At 41.0% G+C, this 14,937-nt stretch overlaps 1 protein-coding gene across 5 annotated transcripts in view; it reads left to right on the top strand.

Moving 5' to 3' along the window:
* rbfox2 (RNA binding fox-1 homolog 2) overlaps positions 1 to 14,937 on the top strand; it is a 39,086-nt gene that overhangs the window by 21,182 nt on the left and 2,967 nt on the right. For 2 of the 5 annotated variants that reach the window (XM_044027643.1, XM_044027647.1), the window contains 10 exons: positions 1,037 to 1,243; positions 2,445 to 2,612; positions 2,995 to 3,048; positions 3,911 to 4,003; positions 8,613 to 8,700; positions 8,907 to 8,963; positions 9,768 to 9,915; positions 10,505 to 10,550; positions 13,719 to 13,807; positions 14,549 to 14,621. In XM_044027643.1, coding sequence (XP_043883578.1) covers positions 1,037 to 1,243; positions 2,445 to 2,612; positions 2,995 to 3,048; positions 3,911 to 4,003; positions 8,613 to 8,700; positions 8,907 to 8,963; positions 9,768 to 9,915; positions 10,505 to 10,550; positions 13,719 to 13,807; positions 14,549 to 14,621 — 1,023 coding nt within the window. Of the gene's footprint in view, positions 1 to 1,036; positions 1,244 to 2,444; positions 2,613 to 2,994; positions 3,049 to 3,910; positions 4,004 to 8,612; positions 8,701 to 8,906; positions 8,964 to 9,767; positions 9,916 to 10,504; positions 10,551 to 10,975; positions 11,013 to 13,718; positions 13,808 to 14,548; positions 14,622 to 14,937 lie in introns of those variants that run through there. The other 3 variants (XM_044027644.1, XM_044027645.1, XM_044027646.1) reach the window with 3 other exon arrangements.

Here is a 14,937-nt window from a genome sequence, read left to right as displayed (position 1 = left end):
TATGGATTTGCATTGTGGTATTTTTGATACTTTTACTAATCACTGTGTGCACATGACTAAATATTCTAATTTTACTGTCGGATAATAAACACCCGTCTCTTGTTTTGGTCCGGGTGTGAGTCCACTGATCACCACGTTCACTACAACAGTATGAATTAAACTCGTGTAGAGACATTCATGGTCTCTCTACTGACTTTTCCAGTTTTGCCGTCAGCTTCACACAGTGAGGAGCCTGACTCTGGACTCTGCATCTCGCGTTTTCTCAGTCTCGATGTGACTGAGAAGTTACGCGCAGTTTTGAGAGAGCGATGTGAAAGTAGCTAGGTTTATCCTGTGCAGCTATGATCAGAAACAGGTCATGCCTTTTCCATCAGTCATCGCCTTTTATCATCCATCCCCCCTTCTCTCTCATCCCTGCTGTCTCCCTCTGCTCTCTAAGTGTTACCATTTAGGGTATCCATGCCTCTCTGCCAGCAGCAAGGAATGTGTGTGTGAGAGACGGTGCACGCGTGTGCGTACGTGCATTTAATGTTTTCGTGTCTCCACCTTGTGTTTGCGGGTTGCTCGTATTGTTCTCCTCAGCACTTGATTATCAGTAACTTGCTGGGGGTAATAATGTACACACAGTCCTCAGGCAGGCTGCCTCAATAACAGCTGGTCCTTTTGTGTGAGCGTTGAGGTGTGTGGGTGATGGTGTGTCAAAGGTGGTTTGTGTGCAGAGGCGTTTGTGAGAGTGTGCGAGACACTCACCATTGTACAACACTCAGAGCATCGAGGCATTTGACCCTTAATAATAGATGTGGCTGCAGTGAATGTTTAATGAGCGGGGGTGTAGATACAGGCACATATTTACACACGGGGAAAGGGAAATATAATAGCCAGGCTTTTATGACTTTTAGACTAGAGCTCTCGTGAGAGTTGTGTCGTCTGTGTTCGAGTGATGCTCTCGGTAAAACATGACAACCATGGAATCTCACCTGATGACTTCATCGGTCACTCACCACCACCTTCCCTGACACTTTCCTTCTTTAAACAGGGCTCTCAGGATAGTGCTGGCGGTCAGGAGGGACTTGTACCCCCACCTTTCTCTGCGTTCCCTCCGCCACCTCCTCCACCCCCCCAGAATGGCCTGGCTCTGGATTACGGGGGCAGCCTGTACGCAGCGGGGGCAGTGCAGGGTCCTGTGGAAGCTGGCGGAGCAGTGAGCGGTGCCGCCAATGCCGCCAACAGCCTCGGTGCCCAAGTGAGTGCCAGCCTCTTCCTCTTTGTACAGCCCACATCTGAGTGCAACAGAGCCAGAGTGTGCATTGATAAAGACAGATTTACCTACAAAAAACAAAAAAGCTGCACCAATTTGACCTTGCCCACATGAAAACACAATTTTAATACTGCAGAAATCCTCACGCTACTGTCATATGTGACACTTTTGTTTGTTTGTGTTTGTGTGGGAAATCTCAACTTGACCCCATCACAAATACAGATGCATTTAAAAATCTGTTGTGTAAGAATTAGTGACATCTATGGTGAGACTGTGGATTGTAACAAACACTTGTCCACTCAACTGTATCAGGGAACTATGGTGGCCCTCACATACCACACAGGTTGTTGTTCTTGTCCGTTTGTTTAAAAAGTCTTTGCTCCGAAACATGAAAGATGCGCCCTGGCTGGTTTGTCTGGTCATGCTGCAGTAGAAACATGGCAGCCTCTGTAAAGCACTGCTTTTGCTTAAGTACATGTAAAAGGTATTATACTAAGGAAAACCAATTAATTTTATTAGTGATGACACACTTCTATATGTCACACACTGGACCTTTAAATAGGTTATAAACCGATAAGTTAAAAGTGTTTTGTGTATAAGGGGAAAATGTCTTTTATCTAAATATCTTTTTAGCATATTACATTTTTGTACGTGTAACTTGGATCTAAATCAGCCGTCACTTGAATTGTGCCTGGCACTGTTTGGCAGTCGCTCAGTCCGCTTTAAGTTTGACTGTAAGAAGTTCTTGTCTCAGCAAAATCTTGTTACATAAGTGAATGGACTGAGAAAAACAAAGCATGGCAGCTTTCTTGTCCAATATCTTTCTGTGGGAAAGCACATCATTTATTTCCCAAAATGACAAGTTAGTCTCTTTAAATTTGTATGTGTATGCCCCTGTACTTTCACACTAAACATATAGATTTGAAGAAAAAAATAAACGTGTTGCAAACTAAATGAAATCAACTGCAAATATGAAATAAAGTTGCCTGATTTTCTGTTTCGAAATACCTGTAAATAAACAAAAACGTTAACCAGTTAAAGAAAACTAACAGCAGACATTGAAATCTACAGCTACAACAATGTAAAGATGTGTTTATCATCTCATCTCACAGCTTCATTGAGCCATGACCTTTGTGTTTCCCCCTCTTTATCTCCTCTGTGTCTCCCGCATGTCCTTTTGCCCCAGCAGTCAGATGGCTCCTCTCAGATTGACGGCCAGTCTGGGGTTGGCTCAGGTGGAGGAGTCAGTGGAGGCGCTGGGGACGACTCAGACTCCAAGATGACCCCCAAGCGACTCCACGTGTCCAACATCCCCTTCCGCTTCCGAGACCCTGACCTACGGCAGATGTTTGGGGTTGGTACACTACAGTTGATATGATTCTTTCACAATGTTTTTGCATGTAAAGGAATTGCTGTTGTCATATTGAAACAGGATATCCACAACCGCTTCTTTCAGTATCAGCTTGTCAACATGATATTTGAAGTCAAGTGTAAAAAAACAAACAAACATGGTCCTGTGCTCAGTTCTTTTGTATTGGGGAAAGGACTGTGAAATGTGATGCACAGGGAAAAAAAAAGCAGAGGCACGTAAAATGTGGGAGAGAAAGGACTCCCAGAGCTGTCTCAGTGCCAGCTCATCATGGTTGAACAGTGCTGACACGCCGTGGCAAGAGTGCAACACAGGACTTGCATGCTCATTCAGTCTTTTCATTTCCGTGTTTCCTCTTTTGTTCCAGCAATTTGGCAAGATCCTTGACGTTGAGATCATTTTCAATGAGAGGGGATCCAAGGTAAGATGCTGGAATAACACCTGAGGGCTGTACTAAGAAAGCTTGTTCAACACAGCCAGGCTTTATTTGAGTGAGGTGGCTCAACGAAACCTAAAGCCTCAGTCAGAGATAACAAGTATCGTGACCGTGGTTGCATGCTTTGTCAATCCAGGTGGCCTCCTTCTGGCTCTGTGCACGTTCATGTGAACTGGAGCATTTGGCTCTATTTCTGCACAAACTGGCGTTTAAAGTCGTTTTTTTGGCAGATGTGTGAATGAATGAATAATCAACAATATCAGAGACAAAAAGGGAGAGGATGTGCCACACTATGTAGATGTCTTTGTAGATCAGTTTACATTAAAAAGCATCAACTTGTGTTAATAGAGAGGGAGGGAGACAGTTCATTATCTTAATTAGATTGTGTGTTTCAGAGATGTATGGAAAAAGAGATGACGACGGTCTGTGTTGGTGCACTTTTACAGTCTGTGCACAGGGAGGGAGAAGTGGGTCAGCTCAGGTTGTTGATTAATGCATATTTTTGTATCTTGGACGGTGTTTCTGTCACCCCAATCTCACTAGAATGGTCAAACCACATCCAAAGAGGCTGACTAATTTAAGTGCAGCTCTTTAATGTTCATTTTAAAGCCAGGTTGCCGTGGTGATCTAACCAGGTTAATAGAGAGCCACCTTTATGTCACACAAAACTCTTTAAGTCTCAATTTACCTCGCTAAGCCACTGATCTTCATAGTTCAGCCCTCTGATTCCTTATAATATATCAACACAAGTGAAGTCAAAGACAAACCTTAACAGCGACTTCCATCATTTGCTCACTCTCCTCCTCCTCCTTGTCTTTTTCCATTCTCGTCTCTTCTCTGCCGGCAGGGTTTTGGTTTTGTAACGTTTGAGTCGAGTGCAGATGCAGAGAGGGCCAGAGAGAAGCTGCACGGCACGCTGGTGGAAGGACGTAAAATCGAGGTAACTCACCATCTTAGCAACAGTGATCATTCTCTCCCCCGTTTTCCCTTCCATGTCCGACAATGAGAATGAGTTTGTGTTTCTGCCCCGGAGAAGGTTTCCAGGTTGGCTGTATGTATGTGTTCAAATCTAACCCCTCTGTCTTTACTGTAGCATGGTGCAGTGGTGCCGTGCACACAGACGCCTCTCTTGACGGCACTTCCCGTTAATGTTGATGCCGGCGTTTGTTCTTGTTGTTAATGTCGTGGGCTGTTCATTGCACCTTGACCTCGAAGCTGTGTGGTTTGCAAAGCATGCTGGGTGGAGTGGCTACACAACAGGCATGGCCGGCAAGATGTCACTATGACACAGTCGCAGACGATAATATGCTTCTGTCACAGCATGTAGGACTTGACTTGTTTTTGTTTCCTTGCACCTTTTCCATCACCATCATCACTCCTTCCATGATCACGATGAGTGGCTATTTTCAGTTTATGGTTGCCTTTATGACTGGAAGGGCAGTTAATGGCCTCTCAGTTATTTTCCTCGAAAACTGTGCTTGCTGTACAATGATACCGTCTGATGCATGAATGGATCTTAGTGGTCAGATGTCATCTTAGCGTTTTTCTCCTCTCCCCTAATGTTAAACGGGTGCCTCTGGGTTGCAGTATTTATTTATTTATTTTAATGTTTGATGTGTTAAGAGACTGATGCATGATGGAAGCCTTTTCAGGGGACAGTTTTTTTGCGAATGAGTCTGCCGTGATGAAATGTGGTGTCATTTCTGATGCTTCAAAAAGAGGTTTTCAGACGTGCAAGATGAATGGTGGGAAAAAAAAAATGTTTGCACACACACTTGCATCGACCACTGCTTAAAAAGAACGCCAGCTCTCATGGAAGTGTATTTTGTTGTGGCATTTTTTTTTTTTTTATCACCTTATTTTTTTTAAAGTTGTCAGCATGAGCTCAGGTTTCACTTGCAAATGGCCTCTGAGATCAAATACACCATGCATTTTCCATTTGCTCAAGCTCTTGATTTCTAAATCACACTGTTTGTTCGTTTACTTGCTGCTAAAGCTCTTGTGCATGGTCTTGAACGTCTTGCACTTTTCTCCGTCTCGTGTGTGTGGGTGTGCAGAAACACGGAGGGTAAAGAGAGAATGAACAAATTGAGGGAATATCGTAGACACTTGTCGTTCCCTCTTCTGTCCTTTTGTTTTTGTACATATTGGTTCTCCTCCATCTCTCTCTGCTCTTTTTCACCAGGCCAGTCTGTCTGTCTGTCCGTCCGTCTGTCCGTCCCTTGTCTGTGTCCCCATGTGCGACTACATTTCTGCTGTCCACCTCTCCCTCCATATCTCTGTCCACTTCCCTATCATGTGATGTAGTCAGGTAACATAAACACTGGAGGCCAAGTCAAATTTTTGAGTGATTATCTTCTATGATTATAATCTGGGCAACAATAATAATAATAAAACTAATAATAAAGGGTAGCTTAAATGTAAAATGTCGACCTTTTCAATTTGTTTCCCCTCTTTCTAAGGTACTTTCTAAGTAGCCAATGATCTGTGTGTGTGGTGGGTTTTAAACTGACGAGATTAGATTGTTGTGAAATGGCTGATACTTGTTAGTCGACTGTTGACACGTGACCTGTTACATCACTTCCTCTCTACCACAGGGTGGAGGTTGCTTTTCATTACCTCGTTTTTTGTTTTTTTTCTGTTTTGTTTGTTTTTCTATTTCTTTTGGTTCATCATTTCTTTCTTACATATATTTTCTCTATTTCCCTGATGATTTTTGTATGTTGTTGTTGTTGTCAGTCTCCACGGTAACTGCTCGCGTGTCCTCACGCCGTTTCCCTGGCAACGGTAAGTTGTGTACACATGGCATCATCTTTGAATGACTCCTCCCCCCACCCCATCCGTCCAAATGAAATAAAATGCACCCAACACCCAAATGAAAGACTCCTTTAGTGAAGGGGGGCTTGATTGGTTGATTGATTGATTGACAGAACCTGATTGGCTAATCCTCTGATTGATTGGGGAGGTGGTGAATGAAACGATTAGGACATTAGCCATTGACCGCATGGCATTATAAAGGCCACTTTTATAAGTGAATGTACTGCATCTATCTGCAATTGCAACAACTATGACTACCACTTCTTATGCATTCATTTCAATCACCTCTCTAACTGCATTCAGCATTTAATTCCAGAGCTGTATCCTGCATGGTTTACTCTCTTTCTCGTCATCTGTATGACGCCATAGTAGTACTATGTCATCTCTGTGTCATGTGTCAGCCAATAGATGCATTTTTTGCACCTTAGTGGGACAGCATGCTGAAGCATGATTGCGATGTTAGCTTTCCTGAACAGAGGCTAATAGTTGTCCGTTTAACGGTGGTGTGCTGTTGCACTTGATTATTCCTTCCTGCACCACTCTCTGTAGACCGCAGGTAGTTGTGGAGATGTCGCTGTTCAGACTCAACTTTCAAAAACAAAGAGTTTTTATGTGTTTATCGAGAGTGTATGTGCCACACAGAGCAGGGGCTCTCAAAGGTGTTCGGGCCAGAGACTTTTCACAGGAGAGGAAATATCATAAGAACCTCCTCATAATCCTAACATTGTCTAAATGGATGCATACCAGCATTTTTACTGAGATGCCATAAAGGCTCTGTGGAAAAACAAACAAACAAATAAACAAACTCCTCAATAGTGGGTGTTTCCCCTCTCATTAACTCTAATGTCTCTTTGCGTAACTCATTGCTCATTTCCCACAAACATGCAAAAGAATGACATTGTTTTCACGTGTGCAGTTTTCCTGCAGTGGCAGCAGAACACAGACGCGTCAGCTGCTGTCCACACACGTGCACGCATGTGAAAGACCCTTTTAGTGTCAGTGTTCTTCTTATATCCATTAAACTACCTACAACTGTAATTGTAACTGTTGCAAACGACTGTAACACCTGATGTTACCTATTTATATGTTATGGTGGTAATCATAGTGCTGTAAATTGTTGTTTATTTATGTATTATTTGACATTAAATACACTTTGAATGGGAGACCTTTGGACTGAAATGATGAAATGAGTATTGCTAACTATGTAACCCCTTAATTATCATTGCAAACATTATCAAATCATTTTAAATAGCATAATATAAATGGAAAGCACATGTAGGTGCAATATTAGTCACGTTTTGATTGTATCCCACAGCCTCAAAGGGATTTCTCTCAAGAAGCAAAGAGGTAAAAGATCCTCGATGTAAATTAAACACCTGCTGCAAAACTTAATCTTACCTCAGAGTGAAACAGAGGTTGCATCAAGTCCAACATCCGTCCATCTGCAAACATGTCCCCAAACGAACGTGACTGCAGCGCCCCCGGCTGCACAGAAGGATGCACCAATTTAGCATTTGAGAAAGAAGGAAAACGAGCTGCAATCACATAATGATCCTCGACCCAAACACAGCAAGCGTAGCCACAGTTGAAGTCCCATAATCTCTTCATTCTTCATCGTCTCTTTAAAGAGAGGCCGTTGTTTTACTCTTTGATCAGTTTGGTTCTGGATGTCGGTGGTTGTGTGCTTCATGGTTTCTTCTGGTGTGCGACACTGATCTCGAATGCCTGGCAGTGTTTCACAACCATGGTTTGATTTGAGTTTTTTGAGGAATGATATTTGCATCCCCCATCCTCCTTGTCTTTTATCAAGACTCTTCTCTCTCTCTCTCGCTGTGTTCGCTTTTTTCTTCATTGTCACTCACGCACAGTTAGATCCAATGTAGGCAAAATGGTTGGATGTACTTTGAATGTGTGTTTTGCATCTTGTTGTTTCTGTTTGTTCATTAGAAGAATTGCACAATTGGATGGATTATTCAGTCTCTCTGTCTCTCTCTTCTCCACATCATGTATGTGTTTTTCTGTGTCTTTTCATGTGGACTGGCTCCTCTTGCATCCTTCCATATTTCTGTCTTTTCTCTGTCATTCTGCTCCCCGCACCCTCTCTCCTCTCTCTGTATGATATGTATTTGATTGGTAAGGCTGCCAGCCTTTTTTGATCAGTCTTTTGCTGCATCTGATGCTTGCTGATTGGCTAGTTTTGCTCACTTCTGGTGATGTGATGCGCTCTTGGTTGGCTGTGTGTAATTTTTGTACAATCTCTTCAATTGATGTTTTTTGCATTGTGTTCCAACTGATGAATCTGTTGCTTAATTCACCTTCTTTTTCCCTCCTTTTTTTTAAAAAGGTAGCAATACAGTGGTCTTGGATTTCTTTTTGAATGCCTTTGTTCTGAAATATTTTGTTTTTTTTCTTTGTTCTGTGTGCCAATGGTTGCATCGTTTGTCTGCAAAACTGCCTGACTACTCACCGGGAATCCTCGTTTTTTCTGTCTTTATCCTTCAAAAGAAGCGCATGCATCAAATACCATCACTGCTCATCAACAAATATTAACCTCTGACATAACTAAAACAAATTTTATACAGTATGGTGACACCGCACACGTCCAGTATAAGATTGATGTTTGCATAAACACAAACAAAAACTTAATTGTTATTGAACTGTGCATCATTTCAATACTCGTGTGCAACGAGGACGGTAAAAATGAGTTTCTGACCGTGTTTTCTGATGTCCAGGTAAATAACGCTACAGCCCGAGTGATGACGAACAAGAAGATGACCACTCCGTTCTCTAACGGAGAGGGACTCGCTGCTCTTCCATACGGTAGAGCATTTTCACTCTCTTTCAATCCACTGTGAATTAAGATAAATATTAGATATATTCTGTATTACTATATGCAGTATATGTTTATTACCATTCACATCAAAGAACAGTAGATATTTGTTTCTGTTTGCAAAAGCAGACGTTTTTAGAATGTCTTTTGTGAGGTTGTGCCTCAAACATGTGATACATTTGTCTCTTGACAACAGCTGGATGGAAGTTGAGTCCTATGGTTGGAGCGATGTACAGCCCTGAGCTCTATACAGGTAAGACCAGGCTCACTAGTTCTATACCTTAGATTGTATATGGAAACATTGATGTAGTTTTCTGATTTCAATATGAACTCCCTTTTTAGTTTGACTGGTGTCATAATAGATTCATAGATTGATTTTATTTCAAACACGTGCAACATTTTCAATGACAACACGTTCACTGGCTTTCAACACGACCATTTCCATCACCGTCCTGGATTAAACTGCTGCTCCTCATCCTTGTATTTATGTGAATTTTGTGTATTTAAACTGATTTATATATTTTTTCTCTGAAACACACATACTTTTTAAAGTTGTCCTGGCACACACTGCATTTTTAAATGATATTCCTCTTGTCTCTCTGAAAACAACGTCTTTATTTTATTTGTAAGTAAATTATTTCTTGCTTTGAATATTATTTGCGCCGTTTTAACTGAATCAGATCCTAGAGCTTGCATTTTTAAGAAAGGTTCATTTGTTCATTTGTGACGCACACATCACATCAGGGAATTCACAAACTTCACCTGTAACCAGGCATATATATATATATATATATATATATATATATATGTATATGTATGTATATATATATATATATATATATATGTATATGTATATGTATATATATATATATGTATATGTATATGCATATATATATATGTATATATATATATATATATATATATATTTTACCGTCCTCCTCCTCCTCCTTTGATCTATGAACAGAGATGATATGAACAACATACAGGAAATCAAATATCAGAAGTAACAATAGAAGCTGCTCTTTCTGTCTTCATTATCTCTCTCTCCCTTATTCAGTACCTGGGTTCCCGTACCCAGCAGCAGCTGCAGCAGCTGCTTCCACTGCTGCGACCTTTCGAGGTGCTCATCTCCGGGGTCGTGCCCGGCCTGTCTACAGTGCAGTCAGAGCAGCTGTGCCACAACCTGCCATCCCTACATATCCTGGGTAAACACACAAACACACAAACGCCAACAGTATAGTGTTACTGAAAGTAAAATTATACATGCATGTGTTCTTATAGTACAAAAAAAGAAAAAGAAAAGAGTACCTCATAATTGGGCATGGTGTGTGTTTGAATATATATTTTATTGAGATAATGACATTGATTGCTCGCTGAGCTGAAATACCATTTCCTTGTACCGTAAGTGCATTCACATCCAATTGATGCTCAATTTGTAATAGATATTGATCTATGAGCAGCTGAAGGAACAGTAGTATCACATAGACAGCTGTCCATTCAAATACAAAGAGGTGGTATTTTGTCTTGCATGTTGCACGGTGTGTAATAGTCTCACACTTTCTTTCTCTTCTCTCTTTCACAATCTGTGTGGCACCGTCTCTCTCTCTCTCTCTCTCTCTCTCTCATCACCCTTGTCTGTTGTTTTCCAAAATGCCCACACGGTGGCGCATCACACCATCTTTCCCCCCCTTTGTTTGTTTCTACATTCCACCACCGCTCCTCTGTATTCTCTCTCTTTCTCTCCCCCCCTCCCCTGCTGCTCTCCTTTCCTCTCTGTCCTCTTGTCCCTCTCAGCGTGATGGCCTATCAGGATGGCTTTTACGGTGCAGCTGATCTCTATGTAAGTATACCGCGCTCCTCTGTTGCCTCACTGAGTCGTCACCTGTGTTTTCTCCCCTCTGCCTGTGGGTTTTCAAGTGTGAAGTGGCATGGGCCAAACCCATAGAGACGTGTACTTTTGGGCGTTTTGTATTTTTTTCATTCATTTAGGAGAGACATTATATGTTCTGTGTATCCAGTTGTAAATTTACAAGTTATGTTCGGTTTCAGTTTCACCATATGCTCCATCCATCGAAGACACAAACACGCACTTAAATAATAATGCGTTCATTCTTGAGTAGACTCCTCTCGGGTTTGTCTCTGTGCATTTGTGAATTAGTTTGAAACATTGTGATTTTGAGCATGTGTTTGAGCGTGTAATGGTGTGTGTGTGTGTGTGCTTGTGTGTGACCAGGTTGACAATAGCTGTTTCTGTTCTCTCTGTAGACTAGTGTTTCAGGACATTAGTGGCAGATTGCCCCAGGTAGGGTTGACACACTCTGTGTGAGAGCCAGTGTGCATCCTCCTCGTCTCCAATGACTGCGTGCTGCTAGACATTATTGACCATCTGAGATTGAAATGCCTTCTCTGTCTTCTACTAACTCACTGGATTCTGACATGGGTGGAGTTGCGGAAGGGGGAGAAAAGAATTGAGTTGAAATCTGAACTCATAAAAACAAAAGAAAGAAAAAACATAAAGCGATCATAACAAAAGGAGAAATAAATTGATATTTTTTAGGGGGGAATTAGATACAGAGAAGGTCAGTACTTGAAAAATGGGTCCCTTTCTTAAACAGACGTATGCACTGCTTCAGCTAACAATGCACATTTTATACCAACTTATTTTTCTTTGTAGTGTGAAAAAGTGTGTCCTACATATGATTTTATGATTTTATGATTTAAAAACCTCTTTTGCTCACACTTTTTATTCAAGGTTATTACCTTTTACTCAATAAAACAATAGCATTATTATGGTGCAAATTGCACATTTGTAGTTCTAAACATTACATATCATGCACACAAGTTACAACAAGACATTATTAGCATGCAGCGACATGGATCAAAGCCTGGTGCTATCCAGTCATCAGAGGGATGAAAGATGAGAACATTAAATCTTCAGCAGTTCATTCAGACCCCTTCCAGGAATCTTCCTATCTGTTTCACTTGTGGCATGCTAACTGAATCAGTGTCAGCATGCAGACATACTTACAAGGCTGGCTCCTCCCCCAGTCCTCCCTACTTTCTCCCACCTGTTCTTCTCCTTCTTTAGACCCCCTACTCCATCCATCAATTTTCTTCCACTTCTCCTCTCGCCTTTTATCTTCTGCCATCACATCTTTCTTTGCTTTCTCTCGCGTTCTCCTGTGACGTCTCCTCCCTCTCTTAGTATCAGTGTTTACCACTTAATGTGGGGACACACACCTTTTTGAATATGGGTGAACTATTGCGATCCATTTCTCAGTAGAATGTTTAATAAATTGCCCTTTGAATAATAACACATGTTATTTATATAGGAAATTAGGCACAAGGATTATAAAGTGACTATAATACACAATAGTAAGCTGTATTAATATTGTGTTTATACAGGAAATTACTGAAAAACACAATGATAAATGGTATTAATACTGTGAGTTTACAGTAACAGCTGTTGTTTTACTTTAATTTGTAAATAAAAGATTAATTTACCATAGCCAGTAGGGGTGGGGAAAAACATTGATTCTTCAATGCATCACGATTCAGACATTCTAAGTCGATTCACAAATGTCCAAATTCCCGTTATTTAAATGTAAAATATTGTAAAACTGTTTAAGAAAACAATATGAAAAAAGGCGGAACTCCGAAAGTGCAGCGCGCTGTCACCTGGACACTTTATGTCTATTATTCACTGACTCACTGGTGAAAGAGGGTAAGAAAAGACATGAGTTGCTTGGACGTCTGTTGTCACCGTATCGTACGTCACTGTAACTCCGCACTTTATCACCGATGACTGGAGGCTAATGTCACATGTGCTCCAAACAAGCGCAATGAACGAGAGCCACACGGGTGCCAATGATGCTGAGCTGTTAAACGTATTGCACGTAAAAGCCTTATTCCATTTACATTTTGTCTTAAATCTGTGAACTGTGATTCAAGACGTTACGTCTTTACAATGCAGTGGTGACTTTCCAGTTTTACGCGTTTCATTTAGTTGTATAAATGATAATGGAAATGAGCGACACAAAATGGTTCCTAAATACGGTCTTTTTGGGATTAACTAGTCTCACCTCCTCGATCATCATCACGTCACCTTTCTCCTCTCTCAAATCCTCCTCCTCCTCTCCTTCCTGTCTCTCCCACTCCCCCAGTCCAGCTTTTTTATATATATATAGCAGCAACTGTGTGGTCCTGAATGTGGGGACATGGTCACGACTGATTCTTTAGGCTAGAATGTGGCGGTGTGTGTTTTTGTTTTTGTTTGTTTGTTTGCATTTATTTATGCGGTATGTTTGGCCTAATACACTGTACGTTCTGAGTTTGGGAAAGCATGCTGTATCTGTCAGTGATTGGTCACTGGCCATGTGAGCGGTTGTGTGTGTGTATGTGTGTGTGTTTTTTTTTTAATCTGACTGGCTGACTGTCTTCTTACACCTGTAGTTTTTTGTGTCTGTTCATCAGCTGTCCATCCAAACATGAATAATGACACGATCATCCTGCCACCCCTTCCCCTTTCTTTAACTGTGTGTTTTTAGTAGGGGAGTGGGGTGGGGCACAGTAATGGGTATGACATCTCTCTGCCTCCATGCTCACTGCACAGTGGGAAAAGTATAACACACTACTATGATTTTTAAAAACAACAAGATACATAAAATACTATTGCCGATTTCTTTTTTCCCCCGAGTTGGTGCTGGAGGGAGAGAGACACAGAGCCTGAGCTACATCCTTGTGAATGCTGTACTGCACCAGATTAGCCAGTTTTGCTGACTGCTTGTTAATCTTTCCCTCTCTTCTCAGCATTTTTTTTCTTACAACGTAACCCCTTAGATTCACTACTAGTCTGTTAGTTTGCAGAGGCAAGATGGCAAAACCTCTAACATGAATTCACTCCTCTTCCTTCCTTCCCACCTCTCTCCGCATTGTATCCGTCTCTCCTCCGTTGCACACGGCGCTCTCCCCTTCCTCCGCCGCTCTCCTCTTCATCGCCTCCTCACAGGGCGGCTATGCAGCATATCGTTACGCCCAGCCGACTGCGGTAGCGGCTCCCGCCGCAGCAGCGGCTGCAGCAGCAGCTTACAGTGACAGGTGAGTGGACCGGTCGCTGCATCTTAATAAAAGATGAGCCAGTTAGTGGGCCTGGATAATATGACCAAATACTTAACTCACAATAAAACATGTTCAGATCGGTGAATATCAATAATCGTTGTGAATGCTGTTAAATAGTTTTCAGTTTAAATGGATTTTACTCATGGGTTAAAACTGGGGAAAGGGTCGCACATTATATCATGTTAATGAGGTTTTTTTTTGTTGTTTTTTATAAAATATAGTGCTTAACTAATTTATTCGACCACCTGTCATAAAAACAAGAACACATACGTATTATTTAACGAAAAACGTTATTGGGTTAGGGTTAGTAGACATTAGAGCATAACATTCAACCACTAACACTCTTTTTTCTGTTCAGGAATGCAAGTAAATAACTATAATTTGACATCTTAATAAAGAAATAATATAAAGAAATAATATTGTTTTTCTTTACATTTGAAAATTCATGGATTTTATGGATTTTTTATTATATTTTAACATTAAAAGTATTTGTTCAGTTGAAGAGCTTCTTGTGTATTAACCGAAACAAAAGATGATTTTGATAATTAACCATTGCTGTTATTTTAGAGCTTTGGGTGGTGGTTTAGTAAATGTATTAAGCAATGTGTATATATATATATTTTTTTTTTTTTTGTGATTTAAAAGACTACAGACAAGTATAATGGGTGCAACCTATTCTTTTAATATGGTCCTTGATGCTACTGTGTGTTTTTCTCACAGCTATGGACGAGTTTACACTGCAGATCCTTACCATGCTGCACTTGCCCCTGCTGCCTATGGTGTTGGAGCCATGGTGAGTTCATTTGATTTATTAAAGCTCAAGGCTTTGTAATGTGTAGTATAAAACCACACATGAATGAGACTGAACCATCACAATTTTCAACAAAATAAAAAAAAATTGTCTTACAGTGCTTTTTCCACTACAAGTAGTACCTCGTGGGCGGAGTCATCACTGCACGCTTTTACCCTTGACACAGACTAGTGACTTGTAAACAGTTGTTTTCTGTGTAACTGAATCATTAGAATCAGTTAATTAAAAGGATTAGTTCAGTACCTGCGCGACCGGAGCACAGACTCACAGAACACATCAGACTCCTCTGTTAAATATT

Source organism: Solea senegalensis, linkage group LG6 (genome assembly GCF_019176455.1).
Source record: "Solea senegalensis isolate Sse05_10M linkage group LG6, IFAPA_SoseM_1, whole genome shotgun sequence".
In the NCBI taxonomy this organism is placed as follows: Eukaryota; Metazoa; Chordata; class Actinopteri; order Pleuronectiformes; family Soleidae; genus Solea; species Solea senegalensis.
This window is presented reverse-complemented; position numbering and strand designations above follow the sequence as displayed.